This window comes from Mixophyes fleayi, chromosome 9, assembly GCF_038048845.1.
Source record: "Mixophyes fleayi isolate aMixFle1 chromosome 9, aMixFle1.hap1, whole genome shotgun sequence".
In the NCBI taxonomy this organism is placed as follows: Eukaryota; Metazoa; Chordata; class Amphibia; order Anura; family Limnodynastidae; genus Mixophyes; species Mixophyes fleayi.
The window spans coordinates 83908821-83932847 of record NC_134410.1 but is presented as its reverse complement, the minus strand read 5'-3'; the positions used below and the strand labels follow the sequence as shown (position 1 = coordinate 83932847).

The window sequence follows — 24027 nt, the reverse complement described above, 5'->3', positions numbered from 1 at the left end:
ACTTCAGATGGAAACACCCACACCAAACTGCACATGAACTATTTGCACACAAAAATGTCATTCAACAGAATTAATTGAACACTTGAACACACCTTCTTAGTAACAGACAGAAAGGATCATGTTTGGTGATTTCAAATTTAAGAAAGCAATGTGTAGTCTAATGAATATCAGATATTTATACTATAAAAACTAAACACAAGCTTGTTTTAATCAGTATAAAATAAAAGAGAGTTGCTCATAACCACCATTGCATAGACCCAGCATCAGATCTCGTCAGCTGATACCTGGCCTATACACCTGCATACACTTAGTTAATTACAATCACCTATAAAATACACCCTCATGCACACTAAAAGTTTGTTAGAGATCAATAGATAGTACTGTGTTTTGCTGCTGGTTCCTTAATTGCATTTTATTTGTATTGAGTTTTTTTTACAGTTACTGTGTTATAGGCAATTTAAATGTTTTCAAGATGTTTGATGTTACACAATAACAGTGCATTTTGTATTGCAGGTTTAATGAGCATTTTAATGTGTCTTATTTGACTATTGAATTGTAACCTCTTTTTAGGGGTGTGGTGTTGTGAAGCTTTTCAATCTTATACCTTTTATTTAAACTCTTATGTGGTATAGCAAAATTTCCATGGTGCATGTTTATTCAACACATCACCATCCCTCACGAAAATGTGGAGCCTGGACACCTAACCTTCAACATTGATTTGCGAGGTAAAAAAAACAATCAAATATGGTTTGTCACACATGGGGTACTATCTGTCAGTCCACACAAACTATTGTATTGGGTTTTATGTTAATGGATTTTTCTTAAGAAACAAATACAAATGTTGGGACCAGATACTTGGGAGGGAATCAAAAGTGTACCTTTGATTTCTGCTAAATCGAAATGCTGCTGGATTGTGTATTGGTGCAGTCATGCAATGTTCCTTTGCAGCAGCACATATAAACATTTTTAAGCCTAGTAAAATGTGTGTGAAATCTAAGGATTTTATTTTGCACACACCTGTCATATTGTATATTTTGTGGCCTTCAAATTCAGAGGTATAAGTATTATGGATGTGGACTCAAATGTTCATATTGGATTGGGGTGTAAGAATTAGTTAAAAAATTTGCACTAGCATTCACAATGCTAATGGGGTTTGCAAAAATCTAACCTTAAAAGGTGTGTGTGTCAATGCCTGCTTTAACATGTGTCTACATGTAAGGTAGCTCAAATACTTAATAGATGTTTAAATCCACAACATCTGGCGCATAATAGCAGTCTGAGGCCACAATTACATTCTCCTCACCCAGCAGAGTGACCATACTCCAGATTGGCAAGCAGTAAGTACAGAACACTGCATACAATCTGTAGTGAGAATCCAAATCCCACCCCAAACATTGTGGTTGACACAAAGGTGCGTTTGGATATAAATCTAATCAATAAGCAGAGTTTGGTGTGGCTGCATAGCTAATAGGCTAGGACTATGCCATGTCTGCATGGCCATCCTGTGACCAACTGCCACTGTAGTTTTTGTTAAAGGGAAGCAATACCAAGAGGCCGAATGGTAACTGTGCACAACCATGACACAACTTGTTGTAGAGTCAAAAAATATCATGCACCAAATCAAATACAGATATTTAAATCAAAATTACAGTTAGGCAAAGCCCTCCCAAAACAATTGTACTGTTCTACTTTGAAAATCCATTACCCTACTACAAATGTATACTCCATTTCAAACACCTTCTGATGACAGCATCAAAACCAAGCTAACACCAGGCCAAAACTGACACTATATGGTGTACGATTTACTTACTATCCCCATGTCTCCCCTAGAGTGTCTGGACTAGCCTAGCACACACTAACACTACTAATTAATTCTGTTGGTACTCATTCCCATAGCATCTCTGTGCTCAGTTTCACACTGGGGATGGATTTGATGCTTACATTGGTCAGATACACTGTATGGTATTTATTTTTGTTAGAATGAGACTTCCTACTGGTCACTTATGCCTACTGGGTAATTGTATGTGTATTCTCAATAAAACACATCAATAACATGCATTTCCAGGTAGGCCCATTTGGTATTAACAATGTTTACACACGTTGGGCAAATATCTGGCCCAAAAAGCTGTCATGTCAACAGTATGCCAGAGCCTGCTCAGTGAAATTTCAAATTTGCAGGAGCGAATAAAAAGGGACAAGTGGGATTAAATAACTGATTTAATTGAGAAGCCAGGTGTACATTAATGTTTTCTCACTGCAACGCATAGAGTACTCGTCTCATCGGCGATGGGTGCCATGTTCTTGGTGGGAGAGGCAACCATCACACACAGGTGTCTGAAATATCCGCGTGTGACGTGAGTACGCCCATACGTGCTGAGAGAACCAATCACAGCGCAGAATACTTCCATTTTGTGAGAGAGAGTTTTTGCAAAAATGAGGGCTACGATCTTCAGCCGCCGGGAATTGAGGGTGCTGACCGAGGGCATGAATAGCGTGCCTTCGGGCAGATATATGTCAAACGAAGTAAAGCTGGTGGCTTACCAGAGTATCCGCAGACACTTCCGCCTGCGATATTATATATCGCGCAGCATCGTCCAACTCCAGCGGAGCTGGAGCGATCTCCGCAGGCGTCAGCCCCAACTGCTGGATGACCTGCGTCAGGAGATTAGAAGAAGTGAGTTCTCTATTAATCGCCAAAACCATGTGTACACATATATCTGTGCGATATGTTTGAAAATATGTTTAGCCTAATTACCTGACATGGCCTACATAACAATGTGCAAGCACACTTTAAAGGTCATTCCCTTCCAGTGCACCCAAAATGCTTTGTCTCCTGTCTCCTACATTTGTCTGCTGACAATTTACTGTTCTAAATGTTTTTGAGAGAAACTTCAGAACATTAAGGGTGGTTTTTGGAATCAGGCTTTACAACTCTTGACCCGAGTGCTGTAACTTGCTGACGTCACCTTAAAAACAGATTGGAGTGGCAGATGTGTTGGGCAAACATTTTTAAGGCAGCTTTGTAAACCCAAACACCTTAGCGTTTTACTAAAAATATTTGAAAGTCCCATAAGGTGGAAACAGATTACATACTTTACTAAATCTAGCTCATCAATCATTATTTAACTTATTTTACAATGTGAGGTAGTCCCAACAAAGGATGATTCCCAATGTATACTCAACATCCAAAGTATTTGAGATCCCTCCTTCAATTCAGATGTTCCTGTAAAAAGCTGACTAATTTACATCATACCAGCCCCATTGGAGTTTGCAGACTAAAAAACGCAAAAATTTCAACGCCTACTCCTTCTCCTAAAACCAAACTACTCGCCAAGTAGTATGTTTGTGGAGTGTGGTAGACAACACATGCAAGTATGGAGCAAACCGCCAAACTCCACACACATGAAACAATAATCAGGGACTTTAACTCCTGGCCCCAGTGCTGTGAGAGCAAAGTGATGACCACTAGGCCGCTTAGAAATTCCACATCTGTATGAAAAAAATAAACATTTGTGACAGGTCATGTGAACTGCTTTGTGTTCATCATGTTTAACTCCTTGCTTTGATAGTAGTTAATATTTGTGTCTGCTGGCTATGCAACATTTATTAAACATGTATGATCAGCTGATTATCATAATACTATTCGTTTATTAAGCTGGTGATTGTGTTAACAGTAGCCTGTATTTTTGTTCTTGTTTCCAACAGTCAGGGCACGTTGGGAACGGCGGCAACGCCATCGGGCTGTGAGGGAGGCGGAGGAGGAGGCGGAAGAGGACCAGCTGCAGCAGGTGGCAGTCCAGGTGGAGGACGAGGCCGAAGCCTGCCCAGAGACGGAGGGGGATGAGCAGGGTGAAGGGCAGGAAAAAGCGCAGGAAGACTTCCAGCCTGCCGCCCAATCCTCCACCTCCACCTCTGGGGCAGCTGAGTGCTCTACTGAGGAGCCGGAGCCAGACACAGAGGACCATCAGGACCAGGAGGCTGAAAGACAGCTGCTGGTGCCTCAAGTGGTTGAGGCATTAGGAGATAGTAAGTCTTTACAAGACAGGGTTTTGGAATTTTGATACCACTGCAATGTGCATAAAATTTGTGACTAATCCCTGCTGGAACACATGTTGATTTAAAGGTGACATTTTTGACATAGGTTGCAATGATAATGGACATCCAAATGTGAGTTTGTGTAAACAAGAAAGAACAGCCACAGCCATCTTAACACATGGTCACACAGGGCAGGGGCAACACGTACAGACGGTCCCGATTAACTTGTCAACTTCTCAGTATATAGTGGTATAGATTTGCAATGAAATTATCTAAAAAATCTCTTGCAATAAAGCGAGTTAACATTTGGGTGGAACACTGGATTATTCCTGAAATTTTGGAACTAACTTAGTACTGTACCACCTCTGTCTGTATGATTAAACAAATGCTTTTGCATTTAGATTTGAACATATTTGCTTTGCAAAATAAAGAGACATGTTAGATTTACAAAATGTTTATAGATTAATGTCTGCTATTCAGCAGACGTTTGATTTGACAAACACTGAATTTGTGGGAGTTTGCAATAAGTATGAGCTAAATTTTCAGACTTATTTTCAACTATTAGCTGTGAGTTATTGTGTAGGTAGGGCCTCAATGTAGTTTTTTTTCCTTGGGACTATAATGCTGTTAAGACCACCCTGCCCACGGCCCTCTCCCGGGGCACACCAGAATGTAGTACATCTCTAAATATGCAACACCAAAGCCTTATCAACGTGTAATGTCCGTCCAAATGGTTTTGTAGGCAGAGGCCTAACATTTTACATTAATGTAACAGTACACATCTCTAATTCCTGTTTGTTTGCCAAAATAGGTGTACATGTATTTAATGGGTTTTTTTCTGCTTTATTTCAGCACACATGGAGGAAGCTGACAGTTGGCCTCCCCCACCACCAACATTGTCTCAGATCAGGGCCGAAATAGCAGGATATTGGGCCAAAATAAAAAACCTGCAAAAAGAGCAGGAACAATGCTTTGAGGAGCTGGAGCTAAAAATGGACTACTGGTCTACATTATATGACTAGTTTTTTTTTTTTTGTTTTTTTTTTTGCTTTATTTTCATGTAAATAGTTTTACACATTATTGTATATATGTTTCTTTGTGTTTATATTTCTCAATTTATATAAGTTTTTCAAAAACCAACCTTGGTGTGTGTGTCTTTATTAATCTATTACAAATGCAGAACATGTGGGTCTAAGGTCAATAAAGAATGGATATGGATTCCAAAAACACTAACATTTAAGTGACAAATTTTTGACACAACCCCATCATCATGTCAACATTTCTATAGCCCTACTAATTGTGCCTATCAGCTACTGAAGATACACAAAGTGTATTTTGTACTGAAATCCACACTAACATGGGAAGAACAGTAACTCCATACACATAAGGCAATGGTCAGGAACCCAACTCATGACACCAGCTGATTCGGTTCTGGCTATAGTATTTTGAAAGACAAGAAGATGGTGAAATGACATCCAAGCACAAGCAGTAGCTGAAGATAAAAAGGTTTCCATTTGCTAATTCCATGTCAGTCAAAAGAACATGTGCCCTCCACCACCAATCCACCCCTCCAAGAGGTAGGCCATCCGTAGTAATAGCAGGCACATAAATAATGTGCCCTGGGGGCAAGAATCATTCCCAAAGGTATATGTAAAATGCCATAGCGCATTAACGAGTTTCCCAAATCATGTGCCATTGTAGTGATAGACCAAGGTTAGCTTCAAGTGTCAAAGCAAAGCCAGTCACACATTGAAGAGAACATCGAAACTGTACACAGATGAGGCCATGTTTGTGATTTGAACTCATGACCTCAGTGGTGTAAGGCAGCAGTGCAAGCAATGCAAAGGTCCTTGGTACTGGAGTCTAGTGAGCGTTCAGTTTGGGTAAAGCTGAGTACATGATATAACGTGTACGCCGTGGATCCCGATGAAGGTCAGTCTGCAGGTAATGTTGCATTTAACTTCAAGGAGACTGTCCCCTACAACTCCCCCCTCTTAGTCCATTTGTAGTAATAAATGTCAGCATGCACTTAATAATGTACATGTGAAGTTTGAGCCCTGAGACTTTTCTAAAGTTCACCACAAAAAATAATTTTCTTACAATACAGGAGACAAATGAGGCCATTTTTTTTAGAATGTGGTTGAGCGTGTATAACAAATTAAAAAAAACCATTGTGTGAAGTTCCTGTGTTTCTTGTTAGCATAATGATTACAGTCCACACAATAGTTGTTGGTATGCTTTGTATTTGAACTCATGGCTGCTGTGTTGTGTGTCCAAAGTGCTAACCAGTGAGCTACCTTTGAGATGGGTATCTTGTGAGTAATTTGTGTGAATAATGAAGAGTAGTATTAAGTATCAGTTGCCTGTGTAGCACGCATGCTGTATTGTTGGTGTTGTCTGGGTTTTCTCACATCTCAGGTTGGGCTAGTGGCTATTTGTCCCACTTTCCATACAGTCATTCATGAGTCATAATCCAGACAGAAATCCTTACTCTGTGTGGAGGGTGTATACACTCTTGTGCGTATCCTTTATGGAAGAGTATGCTATGCATTTTGCTGAAAAGGCAAAGATGTACTTATACCACATACATTTTGATATATTCGTTAGTCATGTGTTTTTAATGTAGGCATGTCCATGCATTTTGCACACTATACGGCGACTTGAAATCCTAAACACAGAAAGATCGTGAGCAATGTGTTTGTTAAAAGTGTGCATTACGCTAATTAGTAGCAAAGGAAAAACAACGTTCAGAGTGTTGCACATCATTGTTATTTGGCAGTGATTAATGAGTAAAGAGCTTTCTCGTAAAAAAAAGGCCCAGGTATTTGTGTTGTGTTGTGTATAAACAAACTGTTGGCCCCTCCCACAGTGGGCGTGAAGTATACATTGCTTAGCTTCCCGTCAATCAGTTGAGAGCCATCGCTTGTGCTTATACCATGCTTAAGGATCCGCAGGTGGGTGTGTTTTATAGCGTTTGCACTGCTTATTTCCATGCCTTTAGTGTTTGTGGACCACAGGAGGGTGTGTTTTTGCTGTTTGAGATGCTTATTTTACTCGCGTAGCAGTTTGCGTCACTCAAAGTATGCAACGTAGATGCATGTGCGTTTGCGTTCCTTGATGAATCGGGCCCCATGATATTAAACTGGCCCTTGTGATACAAAATGAGGTCCGCAACATTCTCACGTACCGAACTGCGAGTGCTTACAGCAACGATGGACCTTTGCTTTGAGCCCGCAGGGAGGTACGCGGGAAATGAGAAAAAACTGCAGGCATACCGAGCCATGCGCAGGCGTCTGCGTATGCAGGTTGGCACCAGGCGTTCCATCGTTCAACTGCAACGCTGATGGAGTGATCTGCGGAGACGACAGCCCGACCTTTTGGCAGATTCGAGGGCGGAAATTGTTACTAGTAAGTCGCCCTCAAACACTATATAATATGGCAATGTAATATTTTCAGCTCACGGGAAATATGGACAGAAAAGGCCTATTTTCTAACCATTATCATACTAAACATATTATTAATGTTAGTCTTATTATTTACTATTATTCTGATTATTTCCTATTATATATATGTTCTAAATCTTAGTGGCATTTTTTCTCAAACTTCATGTTATTTACATGAGTACCATTTTACCATTCAATGCTACCATTCACTGCATGTATGTATGTATTCGTTGTGTATGTTGAAGAAATTACAAAAATACACTTTAGATAACACATCATGCTCTCCAACAAGACGCCAACGCAGCTCCCAAAACCACCGGCAAAATCAACAGGTGGTCCCACCGGAGCCACCAAGTGGAAGCCAACAGCCACAGGAGAAGTCAACGATGGTGGACGATTCGCCGCTCTCGTATGACGTGTCAACATCACCTCTGCTCTTCCAAGACTCACCAGAACACACCTCTCAGCAACCAGAAGTGCTGGTTGAGGAAAGTAAGTACATTGCATGGTAATTTCCCTATACTTGAGCTGTAATTTTTTTTTTTAACGAGATAGACGTAGAACATGAGAAACAGTTTTCACTGCCCATTCACAGTACAGGGCATCCTAAGTTCCCACAATGGGAAAAATGTCCTCCCAACAATTCTTGTCTTGTGCGCAAGCCAACTCAGCTGGCTGCCTTTAAAAATGCACCCTAGAGGGTGAGATTCTCCTTGACAAAATTTTCTAGAAAGTTCATGTATACAAAAATACACTTTTATACTATATTCTTCGTATTAGTTCCCTTTAGGTTGTAAGCTCTCATGCGCATGGCCCTCTTTCGTTGTGTGCTCCATCTACGGTTCCTCCACCCTCTATACCTCTTGCCCTTCTTCGCTAGGCCCGTTTTCCCTGTTTTCTTAAGCTTCCCCCTTCTTCTTGCTGATTTCTACCATCTCTTTCACTATCTGTCAGAGATAATCTGATTTGCTTTAAACTGTCACCTGTGTGACAGGTAAAACAGGGAAAACAGGCCTAGCGGCATAACCTAATTGGTGTTATAGGTTGATAAAGTAATAAAATAATTCCTTCAGCAAAATAGACTTTACAAATAAAATTGGATCATTGTTTATTTACAAAATAATAAGCTTCCACTCATTTTCTATGCTGAAAACTCTGATCTTAAACAGACCAGACATGTACTTTGTGTTCCAACATGTTTGGCACTGCAGACCCTTTCTGTCAGCTTATAAGTCATAGATAATAATATTAAAAATAATAATTACTACTACATTTATAAAAATAAAGGAACGGACCCAGTGTTTGGGTAACATTCATTTTTGCACTATACCGAGCTTAAAAAATGCATAGGTACAGGAACCTAGAGCTAGCATTTCACCACATTAATGTTTTAAGAGTGCATTAACTAAATTAATGTCTTTCGTTTTTTGCAGCTGATGAGGAGTTGATGGGTCCTCCAAGACACAGCCAGAAGCTTATATTAAAGTAATTTTATCGTTTTCAAATAAGCATTGCATAGGCGATTGTATTGTGTTTCCAACGCACAAAGTGATTTATTTTAGCAGTTGTAAAAAGTTAACAGTTAAATACATTATTATATTATGCTACAGTACAGTACAGCCAATACCAAAAGATACATACATACCGCTGCGCTACCACGGGCACCAGTGAACAGTAGTTCACCTTTGAATACTGTGTTCAGAGTAGACTGAGAACTGGGAGCGCAGCTATGATCATATATACATTCAGTGTTACAGAGAGAACAATGTAGATGACGTAGCTTGCTTCTATAGGTCCAGACTTCAGGTGGGTCCAGGGTAAACAGAACATAGGCTAGTTCAAACAACCCCCTCAAAGGCTGAGGTCAACATTCCAGATGAATCTCCCTCCCAGAAACCAGCTACAACTAGTCCATTAGCATTTTGCAGTCTGATATCAATCTGACAAAATATTGCCTAACATCAATAACTAAAGTATGCAATATGCAATCTCTTCGGCGATGGAACCGAATATTCAGACATGACACATTTCCTAGAACCTGAACATTAAATAACAGTGAAGTGTACATATAATCATAATATATAAACTAATAATAAACGGAATACTATCTGCTCATAAATAACTGTGTAACAGAACCAATATGAATATGAATTATATAAATAACTAAATGTTGTAATGGGAGTGTGTACGTGCGTATTTTACCTTGCGATCGCTGTATGCCACGTGTAGCGTGGCATACTGAGTGCAATCGACCAATAAAACAATATTAACCAATATACTTTCGTTCATCCAATTATACGACTTCGACACTTATTACAGAAATAAAAAAAGAAGAAAAAAAATATCAAAATTATAAATAAAAAGCCAAAAAGAGTAAAAAAAAAAAAAATATCTTAAAAAAAATTTAAGTACATTTTATTGAATATTTAATTGTTCACATTTTTGTATAGTTTTTGTTTGGAAATTAAAAATGTTTTGTTAAAATAAAAACTGGTATGTGTGGGATTTTTTTGACCAAATTTTCTTATTATCAGTATACATTTAAGTCAAGCTGTTGGTTAAAAGGCAATGGAGAAGAGGCCAACCAATAGGGTCACACCTCACATCTGGTATATAATGTACTAAGCCCCTAAAGAATGTTAGAGAATGTTAAGAATGTGAATGTTAAGAATGTTATAACTCCTCATGAGTTATGTACGGCATAACCTCTTTCATAACATATACTTAAAACAGAACCAAGACAAAACATGATACACTAATATATACAAACACAGGTGACAGGGTAAAGCAAAGATTATCTCTGACAGATAGTGAAAGGAATGGTAGAAATCAGCAAGAAGGGCGAAGCTTAAGAAAACAGGGAAAACAGGGCTAGCGGCATAACCTCATTGGTGTTATAGGTTAATAAAGTAATAAAATAATTTATTCAGCAAAAGAGACTTTACGAATAAAATTGGATCATTGTTTATTTACAAAATAATAAGCTTCCACTCATTTTCTCTGCTGAAAACTCTGATCTTAAACAGACCAGACATGTACTTTGTGTTCCAACTAAATAAGGTTGTACTATAATTTACACATATCATATAACAATTGGCTGAGAAAGTATATAGGTGTATCCTGATCCATTGGAGTCTGCTGGATGCAATGGAGAAGTTGAAGAAGTCTGCGCAAGTCTTTGTTAAAAATCTCTTGATTGGAAACATCTGTTCTTTGAATAACTCCTTCATTCCTGTTCATATCTTTTTCATTAGCTCACACGAAAGGCTTATATAATATATATATATATATATATATATATATATATATATATATATATATATATATATATATATATACATACAAGTTAACCCGTGCATGATACTCATGCATTCTAGTCAAATCAAGCTACTTAAGGTGTTAAAAAGGTTCTTGTCATGCATTTGGGCCATAGCCCAGGCCTGAACCACCAACCACTCCCCACTGTCACACCCAGCAACCACCAACCACTCCCAACTGTCACTTCTCCTTCAAGAAATATATATATATTTTTTTTTTAAATCTTTATAAACACTTTTCACAAATAACAAATTAAATTAACAAATTAAAAACATCTTAGTATACCAAATTTCAGCCCTTTCTGAAATATTTTTTCCACACACACTAAGAATTTAGTAGGTCAGTGTATAACTCCGCCCAGCAGGTGGCGCTGCAGCTTGGTTTTATTTTTTCCACACACACACAGACAGACTAACACACGCCACTAGACATTTATATTATAGATATAGATATTTAATAATACATATGACATAATAAAACCACATCAAATATAAATGATATACTAAAATAAGATAAAACAATGAAAATATTTTCATATTAATAAATTTCATTCATCAAAAATAAAACATCTTTGACATGGTAAGCTAAGTAGCATAACAAGAGGAATATATATTTTATGGTTAAAAACAACCAGCACCGTGATTCAACAATTGAGAGATACACCAATGATGTTACTATGCACTAAGCAGCGTAGCATTCGCTGGCGTGCTGGCGTGTACGCCCATAAACGGGTAGAATAGGAACAATTGCACCGCAAGTCATGATGCTGCGTATGTGAGAATACGCAGCTTGATGACTTCGGGCGTTCACAGCCACTGAATGCGTGCATTAGTGCACGTACGTACGCTGCGCTCATTTTGCATCCCTTAATGACTCAGGCCGACTATGTCTATGCAACGGTACAAGTCGGCTGCTGATCATCACCGAAAAAACCTTCCTGTACTGAAGGTAGGAGATCGGGTGTGGCTAGCCACTCGGAATCTCAGACTCCGTGTTCCCTCCATGAAATTAGCTCCTCCCTCATTTTATTGGACTATTTGCCATTTCCCAAATTATCAATCCAGTCTCCTACAAACTCGCTTTACCTCCTTCCCTCAGGATCCACAACACATTCCACATCTACCTGTTGAAACCCCTGGTCCTCAATGAATTTCTCAAAGAACCAGTGGCCCCTCCACCCATCCAGACCTCCCTGGGGGAGGAGTATGAAGTAGAACGAATTTTGAAGGTCCGTTCCATTCGTGGTAATATTCAGTACTTGGTACACTGGAAGGGTTACGGCCCCGAGGAGAGATCCTGGGTTCCTGAAGATGATCTTCATGCCCCCCATCTCTTCGCAAGATTTCTGAAGAAGACCAACCCTCCTTTTGGGGAGAGAGAGGGAGGGGGTACTGTCAGGCGCCGTCCCTGCTGTTCTTCCACTCGGCGGGAATGGACGCCTGTCCTTCCGCTCCGCTCGGCCTGTTGCTTGGCAACAGGGATGCCGCGCCCCCCAGCTCCATCGGGCGCATGTGCCCAGCTCAGTATCGACACACGAGTGACTGATTCCTCCAATTACTGCCACTTCCTGCCTCCTATTTAAAACTAGCTCTGGCGCCATTAGGGTGCCAGAGTAACAGGTTTCTGCCTCTAGCTTCCTTGTGTTTTGCTAATCCAATTGTGACCCAGCTTCCTCGACCATTCTACGGATTTGTCTCCCTGTTGTGACCCGGCTTGCTGACCATCCTCCTTTCTGTGTGTCCCACTGTGTTCCTGCGACCTTGGCTTGTTTTGACGATTCTCCTGGATTCTCCCTTTTGTACCACGCATACCAATTGGCTTGAGCCTTGGTGAAAACACCAGGCTCAGTAGCGCTAATTCCGGTTAGTGTTCTCCTATTCGGGCAAGACAACAGGGCACGCAGGTCGCGGTCCTACTAGCCAGTTGCCGATGTAGTGTAGAAGGGTCAGATGGTCCGGGTCAAGCCAATCGGGAATGCAAGGTACCAGAGAGAATCCAGAGGAAGAGTCAACAAGCCGAGATCGCAGGAACAATATGGGTCACACAGATGAAGGAATGGTCGCCAAGCCGGGTCACAACGAGAGAGCAGGAATACTGGGAGCACAATCAGGGAAAAGGAGCAGGAAGAACCAGGAACACTAGGTGTGGAACCTGTTACTCTGGCACCCTAAAGGCGCCAGTGCCAGGTTTAAATAGGAACAGACCTCCTCTAATTGGGGGATGCCAGGAGGCGGCACGTAGAGAAGGAAGAAGCGTCCCGTGGCTAAGCAATAAGACGGATGCAGGGCGCATGCGCCCGGCGGGGGAGAACTGCCGGAAGCAGCAGCGCTTCTGTTGCTAGGCAACAAAGCGCTTCGGCCAGAAGACAGGCGTCCGTCCCCGTCTGACAGGACATCAGTGGGGACGGCGCCTGACAGGAATCCAGGGACAGGCAAAGGTCATACACGGGTAATCAATCTCAGGTTCAACACCAAACACTACACAAGAACAGGAGCAGGCAGCAGTACTGGAACAGAACGCTATAACCGGCAGTGAGTCTCAGTACTCACTGCCTTAGATAGTACAGATGACCAATCAGGAACAGGCCCTGTAAGTGTCCCAGCATTTGCCTAATAAATTAATGGCACTAGCAGCCAATGATATAAGGTGCGCCCAGCAGAGTTTCAAAACCTAATCAGCCATAATTGGCTGAGCTTGCACAGCCCTACGCGCGCCCGGCTGTTTGACAGGCAGAAGGGATCCCAATGCGTCCCGGTTGTTGCCCAGGCAACCGGGACATAGGAACCGGAAATGACGCCACGGACATCATGGAGACGGCCGGGACGTCACTAGCAGGACAGGAAGAGTAGCTGCAGCCACGGGCACCGCAGCGACTGCTGACAACTAGAGCACCTGTATTGGGAATACCTGATTATGAAACTCCCTTTGAGTTATACTGTACGGAAGCTGTGCAGCAGGTGTCCTCACTGAGAAACATGGTGACGCTAACAGACCGGTAGCATACTACAGTGCACAATTGGACACTGTGGCAAGATCACTCCTAACATGTCTAAGAAGTGTAGCAGCAACTGCTTTTCTGGTAAGTAACAGCGAGGACGTAGTATTAGGACATGATTCAACTGTCTATACACCCCATGCTGTATCAGCTCTGTTAAATTCAGCTCAAACCAGACATGTCTCTTCAGCTAGATTCACAAAATGGAAACTAGCTCTGATGGGACCCGCAAACATCACCGTCAAACGGTGTAGCACTTTAAATCCAGCTACATACCTTCCATATGTGCCTGGAAATGCACAAAGGTTGGGGGGTGAGGAGACCCTGGTTGGGGATTATTTTTGCAGGTATACTGATACGCATGATTGTATGAAATATCTGAACCAGACCTTTACTGCAAGGCCCAACATACGTGACACCCCCTTAGAAAATGTAGATTTTACCTTTTATACAGACGGGAGTTGTCATAGACAGACTGAGACGGGAGAAGTATGCACTGGTTATACTGTTGTAGACGATCAGGATGTTGTAGAAACTGGACCCCTTGGCCCACCTCACTCAGCCCAAGTGGCCGAACTAGAAGCATTAAGGAGAGCATGTGAGTTGGCAGAGGGTAAATCAGCTAATAGATATACTGACTCTAGGTACGCCGTGGGGGTAGTGCACGATTTCGGGGCCCTTTGGCGTCTTAGAAACTTTACGACAGCAGCAGATACACCAGTAGCACACTCACGACACATAAAAGGACTTTTGACAGCAATACAGCTACCTAAGACAGTAGCCGTCATAAAGTGTAAAGCCCACACATCCGAAGAAGACCCGGTGTCAGTGGAGAATAACAGGGTGGATGAAGCTGCCAAATGGGCAGCAGGGTTACCTGTAACTGTATCAACAGACACAATTATGGTTTTTCAGACATTAGACACTCAGAAATTGATTGAAATGCAATATTTGTGTTCCCTGCAGTAAAAGGCGGGCTGGAAGGCGAAGGGATGTGGTCAAGAGTCCTCAGGACTCTGAAGAGAGGGACAAAATAAACCATCTTTGAAAAGCGGTCCACCACCACCCAAACTGTATTGTAACCTATACTGAGAGGAAGGTCAGTTATAAAATCCATACTGATGTGAGTCCATGGTCTAGAAGGTATGGGAAGAGGCAACAAGGGTCCCATAGTAGCCAAACGAGAAGATTTATGCTGAGCACAAACATCACAAGAAGCCACAAACTCTTTAAAATCAATATGCATGGATAGCCACCAATATGAGCGAGATATTAGCTCATAAGTTCTCCGAAATCCTGCATGAACAGAAATTTTGGATGCATGGTACCAGCATAATAACTTTCTCTGGAGTGTTTTGGGAACAAAAGATTTACCAGGAGGAGGAGTTTGAGACACAGTAGAAGCCAACAGGCACTTAGGGTCCAAGATGAGACGATTCTCAGTAGGATCAAAATCTGTTAAAGTGTCAAAAGCCCGCAATAGGGCATCCGCTCTTTTATTCAAATGTCCAGGTTTAAAGGTGACATGAAGATTAAAACGAGAGAAAAAGAAGGACCATCGAGCATGTCGAGGGTTGAGACACTGTGCCGTTTGTAAGTATAACAGATTTTTATGATCAATGAAGATTGTCACTACATGTTGTGCACCTTCCAATAAATATCGCCATTCAGATAAGGCCAATTTCATTGCCAATAATTCTTTATCTCCAATGGTGTAATTTTGCTCAGCTGGCAAAAACTTTCGAGAAAAAAAGGCACATGGTAACAGGCGATTGACCGATGACCGTTGGGAAAGAACTGCTCCAACTCCAACTGCAGATGCATCTACATCTAGAAAAAATGGCTGTGAGAGGTTTGGCTGTTGGAGAATGGGTGCTGAAGAAAAGGCCTTTTTAAGATAAGAAAAGGCCTCTAAAGCCTCTGCAGACCAATTTTTAGGATTGGCCCCTTTTTTAGTAAGAGCTGTAATAGGACCCATGATAGTAGAATAATTCAGGATAAATTGTCTGTAATAATTTGCAAAACCTAGAAAACGTTGAATGGCTTTAAGAGTCATTGGAAGTGGCCAGTCCAGAATAGCTTGAACTTTTTCTGGATCCATCTGCAGAACTGATCCAGAAACAATAAAACCAAGGAAAGGCATAGAGGTAGCTTCAAATGAACATTTCTCCAATTTACAGTAAAGATGGTTCTTACGGAGTCTACTTAATACTTCAATTACATGCTCTCTATGAGTATCCAGATCCTTAGAAAAAATAAGAATGTCATCTAGATATACAACAACGTAGGAATAGAGGAGGTCCCGGAATATTTCATTGATAAAACTTTGAAAAATGGCTGGGGCATTACAAAGTCCAAATGGCATTACCAAATATTCAAAATGTCCATCACGAGTATTGAACGCGGTTTTCCATTCATCTCCAGACCGAATACGGATTAAGTTGTAGGCACCTCTCAAGTCTAGCTTCGTAAAGATGTTAGCTCCCTTAATTCGGTCAAATAATTCTGTAATCAGAGGGATGTAATACCGATTTTTTACAGTTACCGAATTAAGATCAAGATAGTCAATACAAGGATGGAGAGAACCGTCTTTTTTTTTAACAAAAAGAACCCAGCCCCAGCCGGAGAGACAGAAGGTCTGATGAATCCTCTTTGAAGATTCTCTTGTACATAGACAGACATAGCCTCAGTCTCTGGTTGGGTGAGAGGGTACACCCGACCTCTAGGTGGACTCTTGTCAGGCAATAACTCAATAGGACAATCCCACAAACGATGAGGAGGAAGAATTTCTGCACGTACTTTGTCAAAGACGTCAGCAAATGATTGATATTGAGGAGGTAGTGTAGAAAATTCTGATGGTACGATCATCTTGGAAGAACAAAGGGGTTTCACTTTATGTAGACATTCAGAATGACTCTGTGGACCCCCTGATAGAATTTCAGAGGTCTTTCAATCCAATTGAGGAGAGTAGAATTGAAGCCATGGAAGGCCCAAGATGACTGGTGACGTAGCACATGGCATGATAAAGAAGGAAATATTTTCAAAGTGTAGAGCTCCAATATTAAGGCAAATCAACTTAGTCCGGGCACAAATTGTACCTTTAAGAAGTCGAGAACCATCAATAGCTGTGATGACAACAGGATTCTCCAATGGAACAAAGGGAATCGTCCATAAGGTAACTAAATCTTGTGAGATAAAGTTTCCAGCAGCAGCAGAGTCAATTAAGGCCTGGGTGGAATGTCTCTTAGAATCATATAATAACGAAACTGGAATGGTACAAGCAACAGAAGAGGAGGCTTGCTCTAGCCCCAATCTGACCTCCCCAGAACAGATCAGGGTCTGGTGTTTCCCGGCCTCTTACAACAGGTATTCAGGAAGTGGCCAGGCTCACCACAATAAATACATAATTTCTCACGTCATCTATGGTCACGTTCCTCCGGAGTCAACCGAGATCTCCCAACCTGCATCGGCTCAACAGGTACCAATGCCTGTGAAGCAGGATGTGACACAAATCAATATGTTAAATGACGTCCTAATCCCTTCTCTACTATTCTTTCTCTAAAGCGTAAGTCCACTTTATTACATAAGGAGATAATAGCATCCAATGTAGTAGGAAGTTCATGAGGAGCTAATGCATCTTTTATGCGGTCTAAAAGCCCTTGCCAGAAAGCAGCTACCAACACTTCTTCATTCCAGGAAAGTTCAGATGATAATATACGAAAGTCAATTACATATTGTGCCAATGTATGAGTCCCTTGACGAAGACGAAGTATGGCCATTGAAGCAGAAGTGAGACGACCAGGTTCGTCAAAAATCCGGCGGAACATCATAAGAAAGGCTGCATAGTCAGAAAGAAGTGGGTCATTCTTTTCCCAGAGTGGAGATACCCAGGCTAGGGCTTGGCCATTCAACAAGGAAACCACATATGCCACTTTGGACCTATCAGTGGGAAAATTCTGTGATTGAAGTTCAAAGTGAATCGAACACTGGTTAAGGAAACCACGACACATTTTAGGGTCCCCATCAAATTTGGCCAGAGCAGGTAACCTGAGTATAGATGAAGTCACGAGGGAGGCCTGGTGCCCCGAAACTTGATCCGGGGGAGAAATTGTCACTACTGGTGGATTAGTTTGCAACAAGTCCATACGACCAGCAAGTGCCTGTAGACACTGTAATACTTGATGCTGTGTATTATCCTGCCGTTCCACACGACCAATCAAGTGCTGTAACATATCCCTTGCGGAGGGCTCCACCAGGGAATCAGACATTTGGCCTGATCTTACTGTCACGGCTAAGGATATTTTGAGGATCCCCAACCTCTACCAAGATGGTGAGAGCAGAGGATGGTGGAGACAGAACCCGCTGGGGTTGATAGTTCAACTTGGGAGAAGCACAAGGAAGGATACACAGATGATGATATAGTATTGCAATTAGTATATTGATAGATGATTCAGCAACAGTAGATGACAGATGTAAAATATATATAAATACAACTCAGTTGGGCTGAGTACACAGCAGTTCATAAAACAATACAATTACAGCAGTTCAACATTTGCGATGGTGTTGCAATGGTGGCTGACCACTTGAGAAGAAAGGGGTGGGAATGGGAGTAGAGTGGGCGTGCAGTGGGCGGAGATGAGAGATCACTTGAGTTTAGTAGGCGTTATGGATTTTAAATTAAGAAAAGTAGGCGTTTCCTCTGTGCGTTTATGGCTCAAATCCTTGATAAAAGTTAAGGAAGCTCAGGGTCATGTTTAAGTCCAAAACAGTTTGCTAAAACTATTAAACTGCTATAAATGCATCCTGCGCGTTTAAAATGCACAACAAAATATGCACAACATACATACATATCAACACAGCCATTTTTTTTATATATTTTTTAAAAATTTTACATTTATTTGTATATATATATATATATATATATATATATATATATATATATATTACAAATGTTCCATTAGTACGTTTATATAAAAGAAGCCTTTCAGACACCTTTCTAATAGGCAATGTTGACCAAACCACGCTGTTTCTTTAGAGGTTAAACAGATCTGAATAGCGCTGCTGTATCAATAAGGAAAACAAACATGCGGACCAAATATATGTACATCAGTTTGGAAGACAAATCCTATGTATAATTATGATAATGAGAACTTATTATGATGGGGTTTCTATAAGAAATAAACAATACAAGTGTGGTTAAACATCAGGTAATTTTGACCAAACCACGCTGTTTCTCTTAGATGTTAAACAGGTCTGAATAGTGCAGCTGCATCAATAAGGCAAGGAAAGTAGTCCCTCTATGACTTCTACTCTCCAAGTAATTTGAAAATAATGTGTCAATTGGATACTAATTTGCAGGGTGGATGTAAAACATTGATGGACTATACTCATGAAAGCTCATATATATATCTCTGAGGCCTACAGCACTTAATTCATGCTGCCTATGTAAAATGAATAGTCAGCATTGATTCTTTTAGCCCACAGGAGAAACTCTTAATCTATCAGTGAAAAACTCATCATAATAGATGGTGCAATTAGAAGATGATACACATTCGATGCATAAGGCTTCCAACGTACATATGACAGCATTGGCTACCCATGACACCTGTTACTAAGATGTATAATAGCATGTGTTTCAAGCTGGTCATGTAATATGAATAACCAGCATCAATCTTTCTAGCTCACAGGGGGAAATATCTAATATATTAGTGGAGAATTTATCATAATAGATGGTGCAATTAGAAGATGATACACCATTGATATATCAAGGTTCTAATTTATACCCTATAGCATTGGTCATTTATGACATATGTTTATGGCCAAATAGATGGTGCCAAGTATATAATTTTGAGCAGTGTCGTGGCTTGACAATTAATATTGTCCATTTCATCAGTCAATTGTTCATTTCATTTGAATTCCACAAACACCTTTATATATTTCACATATTTCACTATTAGAAATGATTTTATGATGAATTTATTCAATAAAGTTATATTTAACAGAATTTAAGGATAATTTCAGATATATTTTTGTCCATTAGAGTGTCCTTTAGGATCATCTCTTTCTTTTCTCTTCTTTTTTTACTTTGGTTCAAAATACTAATGACTGGGTGTACCCTTCCCTGAGATGGATAGTTATTATTATCCAAGCCAAATTGGCGTATTTATCTGAGAGGAAGTTCAATGGACTACCTAGTGCGGTCTTTTCCTTTTTCTACCTTTATAATAAATGCCACTGTCAAGTGTAAGATGTTTGATGATATTTTGGACCTTTGGGTTCAATCCGGAACTGCCGGAATGCCGGAATTAGGTAGCTTAATATAGCGCACTCTGCTGCTTGCTGGGTCTTCAGTAAAGATGCCTGTCTTTTATAGGCCTGTACACTGCATTTTCGTATGCTACACAAATATCTTCTCTACTATCAATCCCCATCCATTCCGGCTGCCGGAATGGAGTGCAGTGCGCATTCCCTATCCATTCCGGCTGTCGGAATGGAGTGCAGAGTACATTCCATTCCCGGAATGTAGTGCTGAGTGCATTCCCCATCCATTCCAGCTGCCGGAATGGAGTGCTGAGTGCATTCCACTCCCGAAATGGAGTGCTGATTGCATTCCCCATCCATTCCGGCAAAGGTACGTGCAAAAACATTCTCGTATCCTGAATAAGGCTTTTCTCACTTTTACATGGAGTTCTAGCATAGTATATGTATGGGAATCTTTAGGCTAAACCACAAAATCTGTCATTTATACTCAATGTAAAACGGGTCTTGTATCTACACATCTTTCCTATTGTATGTAAACCAAATTGCTGAAAACGCTACTCTTATTATACTGCTACATTGTCACTTTTAACGGCAGAAGTGGTAGAAAATAGAGCTAGCTAACTTTTACAATAGAGGCACTTTAGATCTTAATACATAGATACGAAGTAGAAAATTAGTGATTACACATGCACAAGAGTGTTGGGGAGGAATTGAACTCAGGTTTTGAGTTTGCAAAGGTGCATTCTCTAAACGCTACACCAATGAGCAAGTGATCTCAAAATGATGTCAATAGCATAGAATGAAATAGAGACCAACAACCTTAGCTAGGGGCAAGTTTTGGGATTTATAGGTAGGGATAATGGCAATCATTTCACGATAAATGATTAGAGGTGGCACTCCTTGGGATATGCACTGTGTAACATTTAAAAATTTAAATCACACCTGTATTTTAATTGTGGGTAAAACATTTAGGACAATTTTGGGACAAAGGGGTTTTGGGGACATTTTGGAAATTACACCTCTTTCATTAGTGGATGAATCCTAAAAGTGTTTGCAATCAACTTATTAGGTTCAGCTGCTTCTCTGTCTTGTCCCTGTATACTGTTTGATTTGGCATTTATTATTATCAACATGAGGGTCAACGTGCAATCAAGTGGATCACCCTAGACACACACACAAAAATGACTGTTTTTCAAAACCTGCAGAGCTGTAAATACTAAAATAGAAACAATGAATGATCGCGAATGCGAATCTTACGCCGAATGATGAGCATTCACATATTTAACTTGTGTGGAAACTTACAGAAGGCTCTTATTAGCACTTTGTACTAAAGGTTGACTTGTAGACTTGAACTTCAGACCTTAGCATTGATGGTTGGAATACCTAACCACCACACTATCGTCTACACCAAATGGCAATTATATTCTCTTGCATACTTTGCCTTCATGTACACTCATTAAACCATGATCTTTGAACAACACAAGCAGCTAAGATCATTTGTCAAATATGTGAATAATCGTTACAAAATACACTTACCATACTTTGAATACACTTTGCAAACATGCCACTAGCTTTTCTAACCAAACACACTCAGCCACTCTGAATGCACCTGTTTGCTCGTAATGACGTCCGGCGTACTCACCGGCATATAATTCTCTAATCACAGTGGTAGTTAAAAATGTCTTTGTGGAACTTCAGTGCTGTTGGGAGTTTCAGTGGTCTGGGTGAGTATACTGCAGATGGACAAATGCTGTTTCAAGACGTTTACTGCTGTACCTGTGTCAAACTTCAGTATGTTTAAATACTTAAGAAAGCTAGAAAGGCCATTCATACTATATGTTTTATGTAACTTCACTTGCTGCTGAAAGTGTTTAACAAACTGTGTTAGAGAATTACTTTTGGATGTTAGGTGTAAAGTGTTTGTTTACCTTGGAGTTAGAATCTTTCCGGTACTGTGTATACATTGATGAGGGACTGCATACAGACCTCTATAATATAGTGAATAGACTAATTTTTATCCCTCTTCCTGCCTTGATTTGTTACCTGCTGACCCCCCCCCACAGATTTTGGAGCTCAGCTGTGAATTTGCTGTGATTTAGCTGTGAATTCTTACAAACTTTGTGTGGTAAGTAAGTATAGAGTGGCAACATTTATTAACATATAAAAATGTATTGGGTTTGGCACTAATAATGGACATGCTGTATTATTCGTGGTGTTTTAGTGTGTTTTCAATTGTGTTTAGTTTTATTTTTTCCCCCCCATAATTCTATGGATTCTATTCCTCTGGTATGTATCACGTTTGCATGCACTTTGGTGGTGTTTCTATATGGTGAGGTGTTGTTTGCTCATTCTATAGGGCTGTTTTTATTTAAAAATGCCAAATTATTTTTCTTTTTTTTTTCCTTATGTAAAAATCCATAATTATGCACTGTACTTTGCCACAAAAAGCAGGAGGATGAATTTCTACTATATTGTAAGTATTGGTTGCATCATTTGTGGCAAAGTTAGAAAAAGCAAGGTGGAAATGTGTCACCTACTTTTTGGTTTGTTAACTCTGGCTTTTGCAACACATACAGGGGGTCCTGAGGTTGGGCCACAATCTGTTTTACGGGGGGCCTGCTCCTCCCCGCCACGTCCAAAACCAGCAACTACCGCCGTCTGAAGGAGCGTGTCTTCAGGCCACGTGTTAGCCTCTTTCGGATGTTGGATGCTGAGGTTGTCCGTCCCTATCGGCTTCCTCCACATGTGATCTTGGACACCCTGCGCATTGTGCAGCGTGACCTTGAGCCAATGCACAACATCCCGACAGCAGTACCGCCTTTGTCCAAACTTGTGGCGGTACTGCACTTCTGTGCCTCTGGCTCGTTTCAGACGACAGTGGGGGTCGCGGCAGGAATGTCCCAGGCCACCTTCAGCCGCGTGCTGGAGGTTGCGCTAAGGCCATTCCTGTCGCGGCTCCGCCAGTTTATCCATCTGCCACTCGATGAGGTGTCTCTTGTGCGGATTAAGCAGCAGTTTGCCACCATAGCTGGCTTTCCGCACGTCATAGGGGTAGTAGATGGGACGCATGTGGCTCTGGTCCTGGTGAGAGGAAATACTTTGGCTTTGATGAACCGCAAGCATTTCCACTCAATCAATGTCCAGGCTGTATGTGACCTGTCTCTCCAGATTCGTAACCAGGTTGCGAAATGGGAGGGGAGTACTCATGACTCCTATGCATTTCGTATTTCAGAGTTGTGGCCTAGATTGCAACAGAGGCAAGGGGGTGTCAGGCCACATGGAGATGTTTGGCTACTTTGTAATTATTAGAATATATTGGATCTGTCAAGTTGAATATGTTAGTAAAAATGTATTTCAAAGATAGTTTTCGTAAATATAATATTGTACATGAGATATTACTGTTACACAATGTGTTATATAGTGCATGTGCCTTGTATTTATAGTTGGCCCAACTATACAGTACTTAAACAAATTTGACCACATTTTGGAGAATTAATGGTAATGTAGGGCAATTACTCAAACAGACCTAACAGTTAAGGTTATGTGTCCTGTGGAAAGTGTACACCGGCAGGTGTCTAAGTATTAGTTTTGTGTAAAGTGTAATACTAAAATCTGGAGTGCACTTTGGTTTGAGGCCATTCTTAGACATTGTTAGTTTTAAAGGGATAGTAATTATACAGTATTATGACTCATTAACCTTACTATTTAGCATAGAGTAAAGCTATGACTCATATTTTAGTATGTTTGGATACTGACGCAGGTCTATTATTACTCTTAAATTGTATTAATGTTTGTTTCTTATGTCTTTCCTCTCATCCTACATAAGAGACAATGAGTATCCCTCCCTTCCTTGGCTCCTCACTCCCATCTTGAACCCACACAGAGAAGGAGGCATATAACTCAGCTCATATGGCCATCTGATCGGTCATAGAAAGGGCATGCGGAGTGTTAAAGGCATGATTTCGCTGCCTTGAC

At 40.7% G+C, this 24027-nt stretch overlaps 1 protein-coding gene across 1 annotated transcript; it reads left to right on the top strand.

Moving 5' to 3' along the window:
* The first annotated feature begins 2433 nt into the window (after nucleotides 1-2433).
* LOC142101840 (uncharacterized) lies at nucleotides 2434-5057 on the top strand. Its single transcript, XM_075186279.1, has 3 exons — nucleotides 2434-2674; nucleotides 3706-4026; nucleotides 4888-5057. The coding sequence occupies exons 1-3, from the start codon at nucleotides 2434-2436 to the stop codon at nucleotides 5055-5057; spliced, it is 732 nt and encodes a 243-aa protein (XP_075042380.1).
* The last annotated feature ends 18970 nt before the right edge of the window (nucleotides 5058-24027 follow it).

What these genes read in the sequence shown, in the direction of transcription:
- LOC142101840 (XM_075186279.1), top strand. Translation starts at nt 2,434, where the DNA reads ATGAGGGCTACGATCTTCAGCCGCCGGGAATTGAGGGTGCTGACCGAG. An exon ending in GCGTCAGGAGATTAGAAGAA is followed by an intron (nt 2,675 to 3,705) that starts GTGAGTTCTCTA and finishes TGTTTCCAACAG; the next exon opens with TCAGGGCACGTTGGGAACGG. An exon ending in GGTTGAGGCATTAGGAGATA is followed by an intron (nt 4,027 to 4,887) that starts GTAAGTCTTTAC and finishes GCTTTATTTCAG; the next exon opens with CACACATGGAGGAAGCTGAC.